This window comes from Sander vitreus, chromosome 16 (genome assembly GCF_031162955.1).
Source record: "Sander vitreus isolate 19-12246 chromosome 16, sanVit1, whole genome shotgun sequence".
Lineage (NCBI taxonomy): Eukaryota > Metazoa > Chordata > Actinopteri > Perciformes > Percidae > Sander > Sander vitreus.
This window is the reverse complement of record NC_135870.1, coordinates 20788478-20811238: the sequence shown is the minus strand read 5'-3', so window position 1 is coordinate 20811238 and position 22761 is coordinate 20788478. Positions and strand designations below refer to the sequence as shown.

Here is a 22761-nt window from a genome sequence, read left to right as displayed (position 1 = left end):
ACTGTTTATTATTCTGCTGTGTTGAATCGAGAAGGTATTTGTGTATCTATAAGTGAAGGGAAAGCCTGAAGGGTCAGAGGCTAAGAACAAGTAGAACAGAAGAGAAGCTCCTATGACACTATTGAAATGGCATGAATAGAAGAGAAGTTCTGGGGTAGAAATGATACCGAAGTGAAAGAGCAAAATTATAACTGTGCAGGGTTTGAAAGCAGCTTATGTCTCCCATGAGCCTCTCTGATTTTTTTTTTTTTCTCTTCTGTACTGTACTGTACAGCACCACCGGTCCCCAGTGGAAGTTCTGCTTTTATCCCAGCCTCTTTCCTACAGAGACTATCACTGTGAAATATCTGTTCCACATACTACAGTACAGAAGTGGTGGCCCCTTCATTTCCAATCTGTATTAATATAAAAATGGATGGCAAATGTGTTCAGAGATGGAATAAGTCCTGAGCGATTTTGCTCTAGAAGCACTACAAAATACTACTTCAAAGCTAAGAGAAGTAATATTTTTTTTTTTTGGGGTTGCTAAAAAAAAAAAAAAAAATGACTCCAGTGCCTGGTTCGATCTGAACTATTGAATAAATGTTGCTAATGCGAAATCCCTCCAGTTACTTTCTACAAGAGTATCTTTAACTCATATGAGCACAGTTGGAGTAACATCAGTAACGGCAGGAAAAGTCACGTAGTAATGACTAAAACTTCCAAGAGCACTGTCACTATTAAGTCACGTAAATCTGTGGGCAAATACATACAATGACATAAGTGTTACACAGTGGGGGGTTTTGTCGTTTTCATATTAGAGCATCGGAGGATTTTGGCCAAAAATTGGGGATATATAAAAGAGGATATTTTAGAATGATGCCACGACTTTAATGTGAGAATGTAACTAACTTTAGCATAGATACAGGTAGAGGTACATTTAGAGATGACTTTGTTTCAGGGTTTAGGGTTGGTTCACTTTTTTTTTTTTTTTTTTCAATTCTGTCTTAAAACAATACTCGCATATACTGCCTATACTGCATGTACATTTAAGAACAAAACCTCATGTTAGCTTCAGCTAAGCTTTGGAATTCATTCTCTTTGTGGCCAGTAAAGACATTTCTTTTAATGCATATACGGGCATGTGAGTATAGTTTTTTAACAAATACTTTAAAAGATGTAGTCTTGAAATTAGTGTTATGTTGTGGTGTGGGTGAGATTAGGATTAAAGGTGCACTGTAGGTTTTTAGCATTGCACGTCCATTAAGTTGCTAGGCCTGTGAGAAACACATTTAAAAAAAGAATTCGGAGGCTATCCTGACTTTTAGCAGACGGTATGAGTTACGGTCCAAGGACCTTTTGATTTTACTCATCCCATAATGCAACTTGATGGCATGGATCTCTCCCACCCTCTGTCACAAAAACTCATCCCAGTGCTCACAGACTCTTTGTGTCTTTTGTAATGTGCAGAGCACGAGAAGCACAGGCTGTGTAAGAGCACCGACTACATGAACCTGCACTTCAAAGTCAAGTGGCTCAACAATGAATATGTCAAGGAGCTGCCAAACTTCAAGGGCGTCGTTCCCGACTACCCATCGTAAGTGACTTATATTTGTGTCAAACCATTCTGAATTAGGAACTGTGGAGCTGCAGAGACGTCCCAGCCTACAAATCCGATTTTACAGACTTAAGAAAAGATCTTTGTTTGGTACAGATCCTCGCAACAATCACACTATTATCATATTCAGTTTTTCAATTTTAATATTTGTCAATGAAAATGAGACTAATGATACAAAAATGATCATCCCCTCCAATATAGTGAATCATATCGCAATCGCAAAATCTGTTAAAAATAATCGCCACCTCACATCGTGCAGCCCTATAGCCGAGCCTTCTTTTAAGCGATGATTAACCGTCAACCGAGAAACAGGCAACAGAGTCCCAGTTCACCCCGTCCTCGAGGCTCGGACATACTTTCCATGTTTTTCAAGCAGCTGCAGACTTGTACCGGTCTCCAGCCACGACGTTGCGTGCGTTGTCGTGGACACATGCAGCCACTTTTCTGGAACCGCTGTGCGACCGACACAAGTCTGTAGCTTTTCCAAAGAGCATGTGTCCGAGCCCGTCTCCACCGCATCCACCTGCGAGGTTGTGGGCCGTGTGTCTGCCTGGCATCCTCCATGTGTAGGACGGCCGATTTAGCCAGCCAGTCCTCACCGATGTAGTGGCATGTATCACGTAACGCTCCACGGTGAGCACCGTCCATCAGAGAGCCACAAACACCAAAAAACACCTTTAGCAGTTAAGAAAAAAGGATTGTATAGCTTATTTTTAGACTTTTTTGTTTAATAAATATTCTTTTTAATTGTTTAACTGATATATATATATATATATATATATATATATATATATATACTGTATATATTAATAAATACATATATACACACATCGTATACGGTTAATCATTACCAACCCTAGAGGAAACATTACATTCTTTTTTACATTCAAGAACTTCTTTTTGATTATCAAATTGATTGATTGATCCCTAACCCAGGTATTGGTTAGGGTAATAATACCAATTCAGTAGAAATAAATAAATAACTCTGGTTGTCTTTATTTTCCTTGCAGATGGTTCCTACAGTTTGTGCTACAGTGGTTGGGGGAAAATGAGGACGTATCTATGGAGTTTATGCATGGCGCCCTAGAGAGAGACAAAAAAGACGGAGTAAGACAATAATATTGACCTTTTATATGTTGTTACCTCAGCCAAGGAGGTTATGTTGTCATAAAAATGGCAAGAGTGAAATTAGTGTCCATGTTTACAGACACGCGCGCATTACCAGCGCATGGACTTCAAAAAGCAGTTTTACAGCATGTAGATATACAGTAGCTTAAATCCAATAACTAAGTATGGTTTGTGTAATTGTTTGTTTTCCCCTTGTCGTCCTACGCCGTCTCAGTTCCAGCAGACGTCTGAGCATGCTCTGTTCTCCTGCTCTGTGGTGGACATCTTCACCCAGCTCAACCAGAGCTTTGAGATCATCAAGAAACTGGAATGTCCCGACCCTACCGTCATGGCTCAGTACAGCCGCCGCTTCTCCAAGGTAAACCCATTTCACTGGGTGGTGAAACCTGAAAACGTGCTCGCCACTACATCCCACTGTGAAAGGATTTGTCTTGGAAAACAGCACAGAGCCCTCGTTTGTAACTCATAGTTGCTGGAGCTACATGGTGTGGGTTTGGGTCTTACATTTCCATAATGGCTAATGAACGGACTATTAAAGTGGCTATATGTAACTGTCAGTCTGTGTTGATTCTAGAGGCTGCTTTGGACAATAGCGGTAGCAGGGTTTCCCGCAGAAAATGGGGGGGGGGGGGACTCTGTACTACACACTACACTAAATATCAAATTTAAATATATAATTAATACATCTCTGTAGTGCAGACTCTGTACTACACACTATACTAAATATTAAATTTAAATAATAATTAATAAATAACCAGCTTTTCAAAATAACAGTTGCAATGTGCAATTTTAAGCTCATTAAACTATTTAAAAAAAAAGTGCTATAACAATTTTACTGGCATTGCTCCCTTTATCCTCCGTGACAAACGCTCTTCCACTTTGCCTGACAACTCTTCTCCAAAACAAACCGCTCTGAGATAACAGAGCTCAGCCCATAGCTTCACTCACTGCAGCAGATAGTATGCGTGAAATAAAAACAGGACACGTAATTTCACTGTGCGTGGTGTTTAACTACGCTAACTAACCGTGTATTGTGAACCGCGTGTAGTGATTTAAAAAAAAAAAAAAAACAGACAACAGCTGTGTCTCAAAGACCGGGCAGCAGCCGGGACGTTGAGAATCCACGCGCGAGAGGTGATGGATATTTCCAGTCACTTCGTCACGTATTGACTTCGTTGAAACAAGAGAAGAAAGCCTCGCTGATGTGAAGAACAGGACAGAGAAACATATAAATGTTTTCTGCCTGCCGTATGCCAACGCTCCGGTAAGTCCACTCACCCCGTCTCTGCCCGGGCATGCCCCAGCTGCCCGCACATTTTGTTGACAAACTCCGACGCACACGCGACGGTGAAATGGCTATTTATCCCTTTAAATGTGAATAAATGACAGTTACACTCACCGCCAGCAAATGCTCTTTCCTTTGTGATTGGTGGTATCTTTACAACTCGCCGTTACCTTGTTTCCTACAGACTGTGTTGATGCGACTTGTGGTTATATATATATTTTTTTTTTATTATTTTTTTTTTTGAAGACTCAGTTAAGGCGGCATGCGCGTGTTAAATGGGTAGTGTTTTTACTACAGCTGCTGTCGTAAAGGTCTTTTCTTTACGGTGCTTTTATTGCCCACTGTAGATTACTGAGTTAGCGTTACGGGGAGGTCTATATAGTCGCGATGAATGTCTTGCTCAACCAGAAAATCATTACTTTACAATTAAATAATAAGTTACAGATGCATCGTTGCATTTCAAATGTTGCATACGGTAACTTAGCCTACTTTGGTCTGGTGAGCTAAACCAGGTATCACTGTCACAGTTTGTTGAAGAAACCAACGTAATGATAACTTAGATTGATTTAGCGCATTATATGAAACCCACGGACGCTTTACGTTTAAGTGACATTACAGGGGGACAAGGGAAAAGAAAATAGTAAGCGAACACAAACGCGGACTAAAAGGGCATAATTTAATGTTGGCTACTGATGCACAACCACATTGCGCATTGTAAAGTTATTTTATGAATGAAACGGACATATTACGGCTGCGGGCCAATTCGGGGTCGGTTTTGAATCATTTACAATCCCGTAATTGTCTCCATCTGTTGATAGCCCGACCAAGTGTGACTTGCGTTACCGCCCGTTGTCTTTCCCTTTCCCTTTTAGCTTTTATTTGTTCTTTGTTTAATTTCCTTCTTTTCTGTGATGGCCCTGCCCCAGTATCAGCCACAACTACAACAGATAACTTCTAAAATAACATTAAAATACAATTAGGCTGATATAACAAAATATCCTGCTTACTTTTACCTGGCTCAGCTGGCTGGATATGGTAACACTGGCTTTTCTGGTGTTACAAAGAAATCTGTGACCCATGAGAATGTGTTACTGTAGCACCGTCTACCTGCCGCAAATCATTTTGTGAATTTGCGGGGAAAATCGAACCCGAGCAGATGCCTTACTAAAAACTATATAAAAATAGCGTTATTTTCACTGTTAGTCTCGTTTGCTGTTACAGCTCATTTAAGACCATTATATGAAAAATGACAGAGCTTTAGAAACATTAAAAAGTTTGATATAGTCACTTTAAGGATCACATTTGTACTGTGACTATGTTCTTTCCTTAGAAACACTAAGAAATCAGCTACACCATTGTCTGATGGGACATTCAAATATTTCTAAAGGGAATTTTATATTTCCTTCATTAAAAATAAATGTTGAATTGGACATAATACTCCCCTCCTGAAAGTCTTAGGGACAGCACAGTTTTATTAGATTGGGGATTTGCTTTCCTGCATGCCAGAGAATACATCACGGGACATTTAGGAATGTTTTTAATACCGTAGTTGGAAGAGATCATTCAGACATACTCCCCCGAAAGTGTAATATAGTCCCCTCCGGGAAGGGTTTTATGAGAAATAAGTAATTGGATCTATAACCATTTTTAAATGATTTCAAATTAAGTTCTGTTCCGTCCAGGTTTAATGCATTTCTTCCTCTTTATCTTTTCAGACTATTGCCAAAGTTCTTCTCCAGTACAGCGCCATTCTGACCAAGAGTTTTCCGACTTATGTTGACAAGGAGAAGATTGTAAGTTGTCATCTTTTTGTGCTTTACGCACTACAGTCAGCCATTTTAAATTCACCGGTGTGGTTTACCTGCTGTACCTCCTACATAATATCGTTCAAATCCAATTTTTGGGGATTTTTTTTGACACTTGGCAAACCCTCCAGTGGCTCCATCATCACATGTAGAAACCTCTTTCCAAAGTTGAATAATTACGTAAACAAAAAACGAAATATTTTACACAGCCGTACAATTGCAATCACTTGTGTGTAATCTCTCTGTCTTTTATGTCTCTGTCTTCCTGTGTCCTCTGGTAGCCATGTGTCCTGATGAATAATGTGCAGCAGTTAAGAATTCAGCTGGAGAAGATGTTTGAGTCGATGGGCGCCAAACAGGTAAGTCTGGAGACAAAGGCGTGGATAATGTGCTATGGCATCATACTGGATGGCAGACAGTACCAGTATGATACTGTTAATGCCCTAATGGCTAAAAAAACTAAACACAAAATGACTAATCAACGAAACATTTCTTACTCAAGCATGACAAGTATATATACTAAGGGTGGTTCCTTGAACTTTTATTTGTGTCTGTCGTGTGTCAGATTGCAACAGGCGGAGTGCTGGTATGTGCAGTAGTGGTAGTTGATAGCATGTAAAGTAGATGCCTGGTATTAGGACATAGTGTTGACTCTTAACAAGGCCGTAGTGGAAGTTGTTCAAAAGGTCTATACGCCATCCCAGTGTCTAATGTGATGCTGTCAATGAACGCATACTGTAGATCAGAGATCTTCAACAGGGGGTCCGTGACCCCTAGGGGGTCCTCGGAGTTAGTGCAGGTGGGCCGCCAAATTCTGTTTAAAATATCTTTTTGAAAGTTTTTAAATACAAATGTCTGAAAATATACATCAATGTGAATCCAACATATTAATAGCAAAGATAAATTGGCATATTTGTGAAAAGAAAATGATTTACACATTGAAGATAAGCGTACTATAGGTAAGGTAGCTATTATGGTAGCCACACAGTTAAAGGGTAACTACCGTTTTTTCCAACCTGGAGCCTATGTTCCTATGTTTTTGTGTCTAAGTGACTGAGGGGAACAACAATCTTTGACATTGGTCCAGTACTAAGCAAGACTGCTGGCAGCGGCGAAAGCTACAATTTAAGTTAACAGGGCAATTGTCCAGCTTGTGTTTACCTTCACTAAAGTGCTCGTTTTGCCACTGACAGGCTCAGATTACTATTCCAAGTGTCTGACAACCTTATGGAAAGGATTTCTAGGGAGGTCGGCCTTAAAAAGTAAGATCCTTTTTTTAAACATAAAAACATTCGCGAAATCGCGTTCGCTAAACCCGCCAGACTCCATGTAAATAAACAGTAATTTTAGCATCGTAAAATACACGTCATTCAGTGGGTTTAGCTAACGCAATTTTGCGGATGTTTTTATGTTTAAAAAAAGGATCTTCCTCTTTAACAGAAAGGTCGACCTCCCTAGAAATCCTTTCCATAATGTTGTCAGACACTTGGAATAACAATCTGAGCCTGTCAGTGGCAAAACGAGCACTTTTATGAAGGTAAATACAAGATGGATTGCCCTATTAACTTACATTATACTGTAGCTTGTTTTGCCGCTGCCAACTGCAGCGATCTTGCTTAGTACTGGACCAATGTCAAAGATTGTTGTTCCCATCAGTCACTTAGACACAAAAACATGGGAAAATAATGTCCAGGTTGGAAAAAACGGTAGTTACCCTTTAAGTTTAATGATGAACTGTGCCTCCCGCATGTATTACATTACATTTGATGTAATTTATCTGACGCTTTTATCCAAAGTGACTTCCATTAAGTGCATTCAACCGTGAAGGTACATGTATGGTATGTCTAACGTTAAAATATGACGTATGAATAATAACCTTTCTTTCTTTTTTTTTAATTATTATTTTTCGGGCCTTTTTTTCGGCCTTTTATTGACAGGACAGCTGAAGACATGAAAGGGGAGAGAGAGGGGGGGAATGACATGCAGCAAAGGGCCGCAGGTCGGAGTCGAACCCAGGCCCGCTGCGTTGAAGAGTAAACCTCTATATGTGGGCGCCCGCTCTACCAACTGAGCTATCCGGGCACCCTAACATTTATTTTGATCTATTCTGCCCAGTTTAATATGCAACCCATATTTTATACGATATATGTATGCAGTAGGGTGTGCCTACTAGGTCTCTCTTTCAGCTAAGGTGTCCCTGGCCTAAAACACGTTGAAGACCCCTGCTGTAGATCAATACTGACAGAGATTAGACCCTGTGCTGCCTCATAGGCTAGAGAATATCGAGACAGAGACTTAATTAAATCATGTCCTCTATTAGTGTAGCTACAGTGAGGACAATCGATAGCTTCTCTGTCGGCTGTGACCTCCCTCTGCTTTCAATCCCTACCATGCTTTTGCATGTAGTGTTTTAGCCCATGTATTCTAGCTGTAGCGCATTATTGTTTTTAGTGGTGCTTGGTCGGTTGTAGGATTGTAGCAGTTGGACACTGCAGCTAAAGTTTCAACCAGTGTCTTCACTTTACAATTAAAGCACAATGAGGAAGATGAGGAGGAAGAGGCAGGAGAGGAGGAGGAGGTAGGTTTGCATCATGATCTGAGCAGAGCTGAAATGGGCCGATTTTTGTCCATATTAAAGCACATCTTTTGGTTGTTTAATGGCGTGCGATGCATCCCTGTATTCATTATTTCCCTCCTTCCTCTGGTTCGGACAGCAGGTCGGAACTGAGGATGAGGAAGCAAAGGCTCCGGTGGGTACTGTGGATGGTAGCAGAATAGATTCATGGGTAGTAGTTTGAGCTGCAGTTTAGAGACTGGTAGATCAACAATCCCACGTAGCCAACCCCTTCTTTAGCATTTACAGTAGCTTAATGTGTTCTAGTCTAGTGACTTTGCTGTCGTCAATGGGAATGTCATTAGTAGTGCAAGTGTTTATCATTAACCAAGTAGTGGACAAGTTAAACAGTTGACCTGATGATGGCGCTCAATGAACAGTCAGAGAATTACTAAGGTTATTACACTTTATCCTGGGAGGGGGGGATGCAGGCATGAAGATATCAGAAATATCAGAACCACAAATGTGAACTTCATGGTGGTCGGGGAAAATAAAAGTCAGGGGATGACCAAAGTCACTGCTAGCATTGGTTAAAAATTTTAAAAAAATACTTGAACAATGGTAATTTTTTTTTATGTGACTGGTTGACTTCAACATTGAATTGCCCTTTAGGGATAAAAAAAGTTGTTTGAATTGAATTGGAACAGGTACTACTGATGTAGCTAGCATTCCTGGGCCAGCTTTTTTGTTTGCTATCCTGCTGGATAATTTATCTATCTGTCTAACACTTTCTAAAATATGAACAGCAAGTTTAGGGACTGTTCGGTATTTATGGAATGGACCACCGGAGGAAGATATGGGAGGGTCATGTCTTTTTATTCTTTGTTGAGGGGAGGGTCATCCAATTTTTGTTGGAGCTCCATGCAGCTCTCTCAGTCTCGGCCCCTATCGCTAGCAAATGGGTCCCTCCCTGTTTAGTCAGCCAGACAATTTGAGCTGTAGCTTTAGAGACCGTGGGATTTCCCAAACTGAATAAATCCCGTTCGCACATATAAATGCATAACTGCTTTGCTAGCTCCATCGTGTTGCAACTAAGACATCTGCTGAAAAAATAATTGTATTCATTAGCATGATTGCTGTACTGTTTAGTTCAAAAACATCCAAAACACCATATGAAAACATACCAGACGCGAGCTTTTATTTTGAAAAGTCAAAGCTCGCAGACTGCACCAAGCCGAGAGGGCATGAGACGGGAGGTCTCCAGGCTGCAGCCATACCTGATTCAAATATCAGAAAAATATTTTTCGTCCTTGTGTATATATATATATATATATATATATATATATATATATATATATATATATATATATATATATATATATATATATATATATATATAAACGATAAACGACAGCCTTTTCAAAGTATTTGAGAAGGACGGAGTGGTAGCATGCAAGCCCCCAAATTGACACTTGTCAAGAGAAAAGGAGTTTTGGATAATGTTCAGCTTTGGCAGCTTTACCTATGTGCTAAAATATACAATGACTGAGGAAGCCTAGTGACGAGTCCATAGCAACCAGTGTTGAATTTGTTATTTCCCAGTGTCCTTTGCTGAATGGTCTCAATGTTGTATTGTTTTATTTCATGTGAATACTAGTTTACTAGAAGAGTAACTTAGTATTTGAAGTAATGCAGTAATGCAGGAAGTGTGCATTTAGTTTCTATGCTTATTGTGTTTCCACAACAATGTTAGTGAGTAAATCTACTGAAATGGCCACCACACCATAACAGAGGAGGAGTGTGATGCGTAAGATGAGAATGCAGAGATTTAGTCACGTAAGTCATGGCTGTTAAAAAAAACAAACAGTGGTTATCTGTATATCTTTGCCAAGCGCAAACCGGTACAGAAGGCATCAATACATTGTTAGGGAGGGTCATCCCTTTTTCCCATATCATTTTGGAGGGTCATCCAAAATGTATTGCTGGTGAAGGGAGGGTCAGGTCTTTTTTGATTAAAGATCCCGAAACTCCCCCGTGGCCCCTGAAATAAATAACAAACAGTCCCTTATAGAAAGGCTTTTCAGACTCACTGTTTTGTGACGGTGTTCATTAATCACAAAATGAAAATCAGCTTTAGCAAATGAAGATCGACCCGTACTGGTTTTTCAAGGCCGATGCTGATGCTGATTATTAGTAGTTAATGAAACCGATGATATTTGGAACCGGTATGCCTTTACAGTGAAAATGAAAATCTTTAAGTCGACATTAAGATTTGAATGAAATGTTAACAAACTCCAACACAAAACTTTGTTTAAAACGCTTATTATTTAAGCAATTATTTAATGAATTAGAAACTTTCGACATAATCCACAGTAAAAGATAGTCATAAAGTCAGACTCAGTGGTGAGTGAAACCGAAGCAGAGGGACAGACACAGAGCTGTAGGAGAGCCAAAGTAGCTCACTTTTTAATTCATTAACTTTTTCGGTTATCGGGCAAATAAAACGCAGAAACAGATAATCTGCAAACTGCCAAAAAAAACGGCCCGATAATCGGTCAATCCCTAATAGAAACCTCTGAAAGTAGCCTCATTGCAGTCAGAAGACATGCGTTGTACTTTGTGTGTATGGTTATGGAAAATCCTCACTCCTTTGGTACTATCTCTACTCAATGTGAGCCAGATACTGAATTTGTTCTTCGATGGCTTATTCTACATGCATTTGAGTTGGACTTTTATTTTATTTCACTATTAGCATTCTTGAACTTGGTTAATTTGGACCTTTTATTTTTTGAGGTTCGTGGTTTGGAGAGGTCACATTATGTTGCAAGTCTGTTACTGATGTTGCCTGACCGATAAGTATGTGGGTTAAAGGTAGCTTGCCCACACCAAATCACATGAAATACACTTGAGTCGAAAGCTGAGATGGCAGCTACTGAGATATGCTACGCTAATTACCCTTTGAAGGAGTTGTTTTTTTTTCCCCCCCTCCTTTCTTGGATTCAGCTACTCCCTAATTTAGTAATGTGGAATTGAAACTGGATTACCACAGTGTCCGTAGTCCATTAAAAGGGATGATTATCTTTTACAGATGACCACAAGGGAAAAATCAATCTGTAAATTAAGTTGTAGCTTTAACTGTGGCTATCTGTGACTGCCTGAGCAGTTAGCTTTCACTTGATGTTGCTCTCTTGTTGTAGCTGTCTAGTAGTAGTCTCTCTCTGTGGCAGAGGGTGCAGCGCTCTGTCTTAAGCACTTTATTTTTGACATCGTTGGGCACAAATTCCATAATAACCTTTCAGCATGTTGTAATTGAAGTGGCCCTAGACTTCGGCACCTCCTCTTTGCTCTGTATTCAGGCTTCAGAGAATCTAGCCCCCACGGGAGACTATGGTCAATCACAGGTCATTTCAGAGAGAGAAAGAGTTCCTATTGGCTGTTCTGCACATTTATAGCCCGGGGAGACAAAGAGGGGAGAGGGAGAGCTGCAGAAGGAGGTCTCACTCTACTTCGAATTCTGGCGTTTGCATTCTACCCATTGCACCTTTTAACTACATTTTGATCAAATATGTAGTTACTGCGTTTTTGCAGGGCATAATTGACTAAAATGTATTTTTTTTTTTTTTGGGGAGAGTGAAGTCACAATCATGTTTTTCCTCTTTTCTAGCGCAACAATAGAATGCTAGCTTGGCAGGCAAGTTCCCCGTATATGCATACATGTTTTGGATGCATGTCTGCATATACGCAAATGCTCATCTCTGCAAATGAAATATTGCATCACTTGTAATATTAGTTTGGGGAAATGGAAGCACCAAAATCATCTTGAAAGTACAAGCTTTGTTGAGTATGGTTGTGGTATTTGCGGCAATGAGCAATGATGTTGTGTTGTCTTTTCACTGCCGCTCCTAGTTTGAGGAGAGTGAGGAGCAGGAGGAGGAGGAGGAGGAAGAAGAAGAAGTAGGGGAGGAAGGGGAGAAAAATGAGGTTGAGGTTTGTTGCAGTCTGAAGTGGTTGTAACCTTTCATTCTCAGGAGTCCTTCTCGTGTGCCCTGTTCTTCCTACTAACCGCAACATCACAGTGCTACTCAATCCTACTGAAACAAGAATGCCCTGTGGTTGTCATGGTGCCGTTTATTGTGTGCAGTTTTTCTAACGTGTGATTTCCACCTCGAGTTTTCACCCTCCTTCATTTTCCTTGGCCTTTCCTCAAATCTCATTTCCCCTGAAACAAACCTTATTGCAGCCCTTTTTTATGTTGTTTCCTTTCCTTTTAATTTGTGTTTTCTTTGTAACACTTTTTTTTGGTTTGCAATGGGCCGACCTGGAGAAGGTGGGTGTTACAAATACAGCATGTGCTTTCCAGTGTGGAAAACAAAAACTTGCAGTATTTGTGGTGTTTTTTTTATTTTAATTTCAAGTGGCTTACAAAGTTACACTTACGACAGAGCAGGATTTCTTTTGACAGTTTTCCATTTTTATTTCTCTTTTATTTAATTTCTCAAAGATGGATGAACCAGTAGACAAGGTAGGTTATATGCACGCCAGTATCTGCTGCCACAGCACTTTCTGTAATGGCCATCGATCCTCTGTAGTTATTCTAATATAAATGAAAGTTCGTTTCCAAATGGGATGACGTTAATTGAGGTTGTCCTGTGTAACCCTCCACCTGTCTTGTGCTGCCGCAGACCGAAAACGCATTTGAAGACAAGAAGGTGAGTGTAGGCGTACAGACTCGAGATTACATCAGTATTCCCATGTGCACAACACTGCTCTCGGGCAAAACAAAACACGTCCAGCACATTATAAACAGAACACAATCCATTTCTAGCTGCCTTTCCTCGCCCCAGAAGCCTTCCCTATGTGCTGCGCAGCCGAAGCGGCTCAGTCGCTCCCCACTAATGGTGCTATGTGACCCTGACAGGCCATGAATCAAAAGGCCACTGGATCATTGACTTAATGAGCCACACCAATGGCTTCATCCATATGGCATAGCTCTCCTGCAGGGCGCTGCTTATTTAGATGACGCCACAGTATACCTGGGTTAGGTACACTGGAGGTGATTCACTGCCCTACTTGTTCCCTCGCCCTGTGCCCGTGCGTTAATAAACCTTTTTTTTTTTTTTTTTTTTTTTCAATTTGCTCCTTTCCAAAAGTTGGAGACTGCTGGTTTAAAGGTGGGTTTTACTCAGATGTGTGTGTTGAATTTTAAAATTTCATTTGAATGTTTCTACTCTACAAACTACAATCACGTCTCTGCTACAGGAGCACAGAATGCAAACATTACAGTAAACTCTGCCTCTCTCATCTCTTTGGTATCCTTTAGTAGGAACCTTGACAGATTGTCTGTGTTGGTGTGCTTTTTTTTTTTTTTTTTTTAATAACATGACGGTTATTGAAGTTCTTTTTTAAATCTTAAAGGAGAATTCCGGTCAATTTCAACACGTAGCTCTGTTGTTTGGAAATTTGGAGTGCTGGCAGTAGCAAAAAAAACGAAAACAATCGGTGCTGCCTACACCGTGTTGTCCCCCCTGCTAGCGTTAGCACCCAACAGGCTTAAACAGGGCAAGTTTTAAACGTGTTTTAAGCCTCTAAACATGCTCGGAATGTCATTACAAGTGCCTACCCATGTGCAGTGATTCCTTCCGAGGGAACACAGCGAATCTGACTGCAGTAGATGTGACAGAAAGGCATAAAAGTTGTGTTAATCCAGCCAGTGCACATACCTCCTGTTACCTACCTGTTTATTTCCTGTTTTCCGGTCAAGTCCACACTAGTCGATTGTCGAACTCATACAATCCAATATTCCAGTCAAATTTGCTGTGTTCCCTCGGAAGGAATCACTGCACATGGGTAGGCACTTGTAATGACATTTCGAGCGTGTTTAGAGGCTAAAAACACGTTGCCCTGTTTAAGCCTGTTGGGTGCTAACGCTAGCAGGGGGACAACACGGTGTAGGCAGCACCGATTGGTTTAGTTTTTCTCGCTACTGCCAGCACTCCAAATTTCCAAACAACAGAGCTACGTGTTGAAATCGACCGGAATTCTCCTTTAAGTTCCTGCTGCCATTTGTGGCCTTTAGCTTTTGCTTTGAATTCTTAAGTTAATCTGGGGTATTTTGGCCTAAAGTTGCCAATATGACATTAAAGAAATGCAAGAGTTCTATGTCGTCCGAGAGCTGACACACAATTCCTCTCTTGAGCATAATTATTTTTCATTTTCAAGTTTTTGGAGTTGACACTTTTTGAACTTTCTCCGTATGCAATAAATCACCTTCAGTCAAATTGTAACCGACTAACCCTCCTTGCATTCTGTCTTCCTGCCTGCCTCTCTGCAGATGGACGCTGAGGCCAGTGACTTACTGAACGACCTGCAGGTGAAGCTGAACAATGTGCTGGATGAGCTCAGCAGTACATTTGGGAACAGGTAGCCTTATCCTGACCTTATCCCCCCCCCTCCCAAACACACACAGACACACACATATACACACACACACACACACACACACACACACACACACACACACACACACACACACACATACTGTACATCCAGAGGTAAATCAGTAACACGTGCATTTGTGCTGATTGATCGTTTCCTTTCTTTTTAGTTTCCAGAGCCATATCAATGATTGTATGCGACAGATGGCGTCTCTGCTGTACCAGATCAAAGGGCCGCTCAACGCCAACAACAAAAACCAGGTGGACGGCGACTCTGACAACATGCTACGGCCACTCATGGATTTCCTGGATGGAAAGTGAGTGGATGAATGCATGTTTTTGTATTGCTCTTTCTTCCTCTGGGTCGTAAATCTCTGTCCTGCAGAAATAGTTTGGCGAAAGTCATGAATTACAAATTTTAACAATTTTCAACCATACTAACACCAATTGGGGTTAACACACCCCAGCACTCGCTATGATCCCCCGTGTCTCATCAGCTTGTGTTTTTCTGTATTTGTGTGTGTGTGTGTGTGTGTGTGTGTGTGTGTGTGTGTGTGTTTAATTTTTTTGCAGGCTCACACTGTTCGCCACTGCATGTGAGAAGACTGTATTGAAGCGTGTGCTCAAGGAGCTGTGGAGGATCGTAATGAGCAGCCTGGAGAAGACTATTGTCCTGCCACAGGGCAACGATACCTTTGTAAGCTCAACGGCATTCACCATTATCAGCCTAACGTTTGTTTGTTTGTTTGCCTCAGCATTTGTAGATACTGCAAATCCCTTAGACTTTTATAGGGCTGGGTATCGTTCAAAAATATTCAATAACGGTACCGATACAAAAACCGTGACTTTGATACCGGTTCCTAAACGCTACTTTTTTCAATTCCAATTATACAAAACACAAAGAAATTACAACGTTACACATTACGGCAGTTGTCCCTGCGTGCCTCTACGACGTGTAACGTTGGACAGCCAATCACCAGCAATATTAGATCTTGGTAGAAGCATGCTGCATGCTTATTGGCTCACTGACGCTGACGAGATTTCCTCCTTAGGTATTGAAATTGGGTATTGAATGTCAAGGCATTTTTCAATACTCAATACTTTAGAGGCACTTCGGTCGATGCCCAAAAAGTATTGAATTCAGTACCCGGCCCTAGACTTGTAGGTGCACAAATGACAAAAGAGCAGCAACTCTATTCCATTTCTTTTGTTTTTTTTACCCCAGGGAGCACAGATTCTCTCAGCTGCAAAAGAACTGGGTCAGCTCTCCAAACTCAAGGTATCATAATGTCTTCATATGTTTTTACACCATGTGAAATCCCCCACGTGCTACCAAACTGAAGAACTGACAACCAATTGAATCACTGAGCGAGAGGAATCTAATTTTGTAGAACTAACGCATCTCTTTGCTCATCATTTGGATGTGCAGGATCACATGGCGGGGGAGACTAAAAGCCTGTCTCCCAGGCAGTGTGCTGTCATGGATGTGGCACTGGACACTATCAAGGTCAGTTTATACTGCGGGTTTTGGTTTCATTAGGATGCAGGGGAGACGGGTCAAATTAGCTTCATCGACTGTTGTCCCTTGTGTTGTCCTCCTGGGTCAAAACTGAAATTGAACACTTTTTTTTGACGCTTTTTAGACACATTTTTATCGCTTTTTGACGGGGGGGTTTCTAACATTTTCCTTTTTTTTTTCTTCTACACTACCATCAGTAGGGCTGGGCGATATGGAGAAAATCAAATATCACAATATTTTTGACCAAATACCTCGATAACGATACCGCAACGATATTGCAGTGTTGACTATCGGTGCTTTCACAAAACATTTACACAATGAGATTTGTGATAAATAATCATCAGTGATGTGGATACGATGACTAAGTGGTTAAAGGCAAATAATAGAACAGTTACAGCAGTCTGGTAAGTTCAGAAAAGTACATCACTTTACTGTAATGCAGCCTTTAAAACCAGGAAAAGACAACACTCATGTCATATCACGATATTACGATATCCAAAATCTAAGACGATATCTAGTCTCATATCACGATATCGATATAATGTCGATATATTGCCCAGCTCTAACCATCAGTATACTGTACACACCATTCACACCAATGTATTACCACTAATTTGACACTATTTTTTTTTCTCAAATTCATGGTCAAGAAACCTCATTTATATGAAACGATATACATTTTTTGTGTTTTTGTCAAAGTTTAGTTTAGTTTTTTTGAGGAAAAAACACCCAGAATTCAGTAAAGTAGTGAACTGATCCTTCGTTTAGCTTGCAAGAGCATTGTATGGAACCATCCATGCAGTTTTTGGACAATTTGGTTATGTAAGCAGCTTGTGACCATGTGTTGTCTGATTTAACAGACCAGGATCATTTTGAAAATATTTAAATTGATTCTGTTGTTAACCACGAGTTTTTCTTTTGCTCTGTAATTTCAAACGGATCGCCAGGAAATACATGTATCCTTGTCTTATTAAAGGCTGATTCTGGCTGTTTTCAATTTTCATCTTATTTTGACAGTTTTCGCTGCCAACATATTTGATGATGTTCCTAATGCAATCAGTGGCTTGGTTTTAAAAAAAACTCTTAATGCTTTGACGAAAACATAGTAAACCTCCCGGTTTCCTTTGGCAGCAATACTTCCACGCGGGAGGCAACGGGCTGAAGAAGGCGTTCCTGGAGAAGAGCGCCGAGCTATCCTCGCTACGCCACGCTCTGTCCCTCTACACTCAGACCACCGACACACTCATCAAGACCTTTGTGACCACCCAACATGCACAAGGTACTTCTGACCACTGCAACAATAATAATAATAATACATCCAAAAAGGTGACAGTATAGGAAGAATGCATTTCCCACAGTAGACCAGGAGAGGGCACTGTGTGTGTGTGTGTGTGTGTGTGTGTGTGTGTGTGTGTGCGTGTGTGTGTGTTTGATAAACAAAGCTTTTCACTGAATATTCCCTCTTTTTGGATTGCACCTGTATTCTGTGTGTTTTATTAAAAGTGTTTGGTTTTCCTGTTGACATTTTATCGCTGTCTTCTCTTTATCTCCTGTGCTGCCTCTGTGCCAGTGCACAATGGGAAGGGTATTCGGTTAACTCCCAATGAGAAAATACAGCCCAGCAGGGGTAGGTTTCACTGAAATCATCAGCCAGCCCTCCTCTCTGTCCCCCACCCTCTCTCTCTCTCTCTCTCTCTCTCTCTCTCTCTCTCCCTCTCTCTCTCTCTCTCTCTCTCTCTCTCTCTCTGTGTACATGTATGGCTTTGTCACACTGTGCCGCTAAGGTGACTGGGTCAACCCTAACCCAACCTCTCCACCTGCCTCCGCTTCTTTAAACAGTCCTTCCAGAAAAATGCGGCGTTTTCATTTGATTGTTGCGGGCAAAAATCCTTGATTATGCGGCACGTTTTTCTTAAAAAAATGTGATGGAATATGCGGGATATTTATGCAATTTTATGCGATGAAATTGCGGGAACTTGCAAAAACTGCGGTTTCATCGTGGCTTCATCGCGGGGTCTGCAGCTTTTCGATGATGTTCACGTCGCGTAATTATGTCACTTCATAACGTTCCCATGGCAACAGGGGGAAATGGCTGCTTTTTTTGCAACGAAAATGCGGGGATTATGAAACCATGCAAGAAAGTGCGGCCTATTTGAAAAAATGCGGCGCCCGCATACATATGCGGACTTTGGCTGATTATGCATTGAATTATGCGATCGCATAATCGCGTTTTTCTGGATTATGAGTCCGACTTTATTTTTTGTGCCTTTTAACGGACCAAATGTAAGCTCACTGATGTGTCTGGGTGTGTGTTGAACTAGGTTCGGGCGTGGACAAGCCAATAGGTGAGGTGTCTGTCCAGGTTGAGCTGCACACTCACCCTGGGAATGGGGAGCGGAAAGTTACTGGCAAAGGTCTGTCTGATGCTAAATATGTGGCATTTCTTTTTTAGCCAAGTGTTTTTTTCATCTGATTACATCACCGCCTTCCCCTCGCCAACTGCGTTTTAACGTGTCGGTGTGTTGTTGTTTTTTGCACATTTAGTCATTGGAGCCAGTGATTTAAAATGGCAGACGTCAGGCATGTTCCGACCCTTCGTGGAGGTCTCCGTGATCGGGCCTCACCTCAGCGACAGGAAACGCAAATTCCAGACCAAATCCAAGAATAACAGCTGGTCTCCCAAGTACAACGAGACCTTCAGTTTGTAAGTACTGCGACAGCTGGACCTGCTTTTGTCATTTTTATTGACTGAAGAAAGCACGACCACTGAAATCTCAGTTTTACAGATGATGACCATCGGATACTTGGCAATCTTTTGGTTGCTGTCTGCTTTACCGTCCTCATATCATGTCTAATTACAGTACACACGTACAGTATGGTTTCATGATTTGCAGCTGTTTGTGTGCCTTGATTATCTTGTCAAATATTTGAAGAACGCGGTCTTCAGTACTAGAGATGATGTAATGTGACGTCAGTAATGTTAATGTCCACCAGCCTGGCTAATCTGCGATGTTTTGCTGCTGGTTCAGAGTTTGGATTTCTCACTTCTATCTAGAGCAGCAGCGATGTGTCGACGGACAGAACAATAATCGGCCATTTCGACGACTGATTTGTTTTAGTCATTTTTCAAGCAAAAATGGCAAATATTCTCTGGTTTCAGCTTCTTAAATCAAAATGCTTTTCTTTGACACACATGACAGTACATTGAATATATTTGGGTTTTGGACAGTGGGCTCTGAAAAACTCAGAGCCCATGTTATAGACTAAACGATGAATCAATAATGAAAATATTAACATTTAATAATAACCATAACCGTAGGATTAAGGTTTGTTTTGAAAGAAAATCCAGTTACACTTAACTTGAAGGTATCTACATAAGAGTGTCATGACACTGTCATGAACGTGTCATAAACATTATAAACAAGTCATAAACGTTTATGACATAACGCTTCATTTAGTAAGTGTCATTCGGTTTTTGTCATGACAAGTTAGGGTTAGGGTTAGGGTTCATGTATCAGTCATGTCACTCTTATGTAGATACCTTCAAGTAAAGTGTTACCGAAAATTCTTACCTAGCGCTGCTTTGTTGACCAACCTACTGTTGTGTTCAATGACTGAGACTGAATGCTGGAACCTCTGCGTTCTCTCTCCACAGTGTCCTGGGGAATCAGGATGACTTTGAGTGCTACGAGCTACAAGTCTGCGTCAAAGACTACTGCTTCGGCCGCGCAGACAGCGTGGTCGGCTTGGCCGTGATGCCATTAAAAGACATCGCGGGGAAGAGCACCTGCGCGTGCTGGTGCCCGCTCGGCCAACGCATCCACATGGACGACACGGGCCTCACCGCCATGCGAATCCTCTCGCAGCGCTCCAACGACGACGTGGCCAAGGAGTTTGTGAGGCTGAAATCAGAGACTCGTTCGGCCGAGGAGGGCAGATGAGGGAGCTGGAGACGGACAGAGAGATTGATGAAAGGATGGATGGGGTCTCCTGATTCCACAACAAGAGAGGGATCTCACGCGACACTCTTGTCAAAAAGGCAGGATATGTATTTTCCGTCTTTCTTAGACCTTTGATGTGTCTTAGCTGCTAGTTGACTGTTTGGTGGCGCCTTGCCAAGCTCACCGACACACTGTCACGTTCACACTCTGGGTATTTTGGACAACCGCTCCCTTTCCGTGTTTCTCCAACACTCACATTATATACCGAGCTACTGTACAGCACCCAACCACACACTCACCAGGTGTTTCGCCAGTCAGTTAACCTTTTTGAACCCCTTCTCCTCATCAGCTGGAGTGACACCGTGTGCACGCCACAGCCTCAGGGGAACAGAGGACGCCAGGCCCCGCTGGAGGGCCAAACACGTTCCCACACCTCCCCAGTGTTGTTGTGCAATAACCCCACCTAAACCCCTCGAACCGTGGCCATGTGTTTGATGCCTTACACCCTGCAAACTGTGAATGTGTGACGTAACAAAAAAACATGTCTTTTCAAGGCTCTATTCTGTAGCTCCACTGTGATTTACTCAAAGTAAATGTGAAAACCCGGTGTGGTTTATCTCATAAAGGGGTCTTTTGTTTGAAAGAATGGCTGGTAGCTAGGAGACAGTCCCAGTTCTGTCTGTCATTTATTGAATAGAAGGGGGAAGTGAAGCTGATGAAAAATTGTGCTTGTTTCACAAGTTGATCCTGTACAGCTAATGTTACAAGAGAAGGTACTTAAACTAATAACCCTTAATTGTACCCCTTAATTTAAAGGATTGATCAGTTAAATGTGTGCCTTGCCATATTATTATATTCCCATTCCTGTTTCCCTAGTAACAATACTAGTGATACGATCAGTATATAATCAAAGTGGTAAAATCAAGAATAATAATGATTTAAATCAAAACGAGACCAACAGTGTGGACACCGTATGTTAAAGGTGAACCCTGTTTTGGCCATATTTATTTCTAAGTATAAGCTCCATTGACAACACTCTTAAGTGTAACCATGCAGGGTGCAGCCATTTTATTTATTTTTTATAATATTTATTGTTGTCTGGGCTGGAATTTAATTTACTGCCGAGGACAGACGCGTTTGCCAGAACGGTGTGTTTGTGGATTTGCACAGTTGAGAGTTGTACGCAGAGACAGCAGTTTGATGAGATGACTCAACGCCCTCAGAATAAAGTGACAACCTAGTGTTCGTTTGGAAATGAATAACATGCTGTAGATGGCGACCTGTGCCCTTGACTGATAACAGTGATAACTGTCTATTAGAATTTTAATGTTGAACTTTTCAGGTAACAACTTTTACTTCCAAAGGATATCTGAACATAAACACAAACTCCTCAGCTGCTGAGTTGATATGGAGTGTAGAATTACTTTTGGTTTACATATATGTTCGTGCTCGGTCTATGAGTGTGGCCTTACTTTGGTGAAAAACAAAACAAAAACAAAGTGTATCTTTATAATCATTTTTTTTGTTTTTTTTGTATCCTTGTATTTCCTTTGGCTCTCAGCAATGAGGATCGGCCACTTATTTGCCCATAACGATGTCAAATACGTTTTCCAAGTGACGTTCCTTATCATTTTGTACTTTTCATCTTTGATGATATTGGAAACGTAACTATATCTAGGCTGGGTTTTCTTTTCAGTCCGTTTATATTTTGTGTTTACGTTCCTTATGATGCTTTGGAGACGTTTTCCCTTAAATCCTCTTTAATCGTTTGGAATGATGTCAATCAAATGATGTGTTATGGCCAGACGTAATACACAGTGAGATATGTGCCAGTGAAATTGTTCATAAATGATGAAAGAATATTAAACTGTTACTTTTAATGAAGGATAGATATTGCTAAGAACATCAATGTGTGCACATTTTTAAACCGATCACTCTGTAGAAACCACTTTGTTACATCATCCCTTGTGAATACACGTTTCATAGCCATTCTTTGTTATACATGTTCCTTGTGCCAAGTTACAAGTTTTCAATTTTTGATGTTTTTTTTTTTTTTTTATATTTTCTAAAGTTGTTCACCCTTGCACCATCACTAAATCACTGCAATAGTTAACATGTACAGTACATGAGTCACAGTAACTGCATTTCTGTGGTGTTTTCTTTGTATTGTCACAACTCTGAAATGTTGTCACCATGTAAACATTGCGATGAGTGACTTTTGTATAAAGTGTATGAGAAGTATCTATACGTGTGTCTACCTGCTTTTTTTTGCCCAGTGCAACATGTCATGGACTGAATTTTTTGATTTTTCCATCTTATCAACACGATTTGATTTATTTACCATCATGCAACTCATGAGCCAACTGATTTCAGCTAGTTGGATGCAAGTGCACTGTAAGGGGGAGTCGAATGCTCTTGAATTTCTTTTTTCACTGCCTTGAAATTGACCAACCTGACATGCTTTAGTGTTTCCTGTTGAAAGTCAGAGTTGCTTCTTC

The 22761-nt window shown here is 41.0% G+C and overlaps 1 protein-coding gene across 3 annotated transcripts in view; it reads left to right on the top strand.

The window, feature by feature from the left end:
* Window positions 1-21626, top strand: part of unc13bb (unc-13 homolog Bb (C. elegans)) — an 85918-nt gene extending 64292 nt beyond the window's left edge. For 2 of the 3 annotated variants that reach the window (XM_078270810.1, XM_078270809.1), the window contains 15 exons: window positions 1450-1576; window positions 2608-2704; window positions 2940-3083; window positions 5726-5803; window positions 6097-6174; window positions 14701-14789; window positions 14974-15120; window positions 15377-15500; window positions 16029-16082; window positions 16233-16310; window positions 17454-17601; window positions 17893-17949; window positions 18644-18736; window positions 18867-19026; window positions 19978-21626. In XM_078270810.1, coding sequence (XP_078126936.1) covers window positions 1450-1576; window positions 2608-2704; window positions 2940-3083; window positions 5726-5803; window positions 6097-6174; window positions 14701-14789; window positions 14974-15120; window positions 15377-15500; window positions 16029-16082; window positions 16233-16310; window positions 17454-17601; window positions 17893-17949; window positions 18644-18736; window positions 18867-19026; window positions 19978-20263 — 1760 coding nt within the window. In that variant the 3' untranslated portion in view covers window positions 20264-21626. The remainder of the gene's footprint in view (window positions 1-1449; window positions 1577-2607; window positions 2705-2939; window positions 3084-5725; window positions 5804-6096; window positions 6175-14700; window positions 14790-14973; window positions 15121-15376; window positions 15501-16028; window positions 16083-16232; window positions 16311-17453; window positions 17602-17892; window positions 17950-18643; window positions 18737-18866; window positions 19027-19977) is intronic. The other variant, XM_078270811.1, reaches the window with a different exon arrangement.
* The last annotated feature ends 1135 nt before the right edge of the window (window positions 21627-22761 follow it).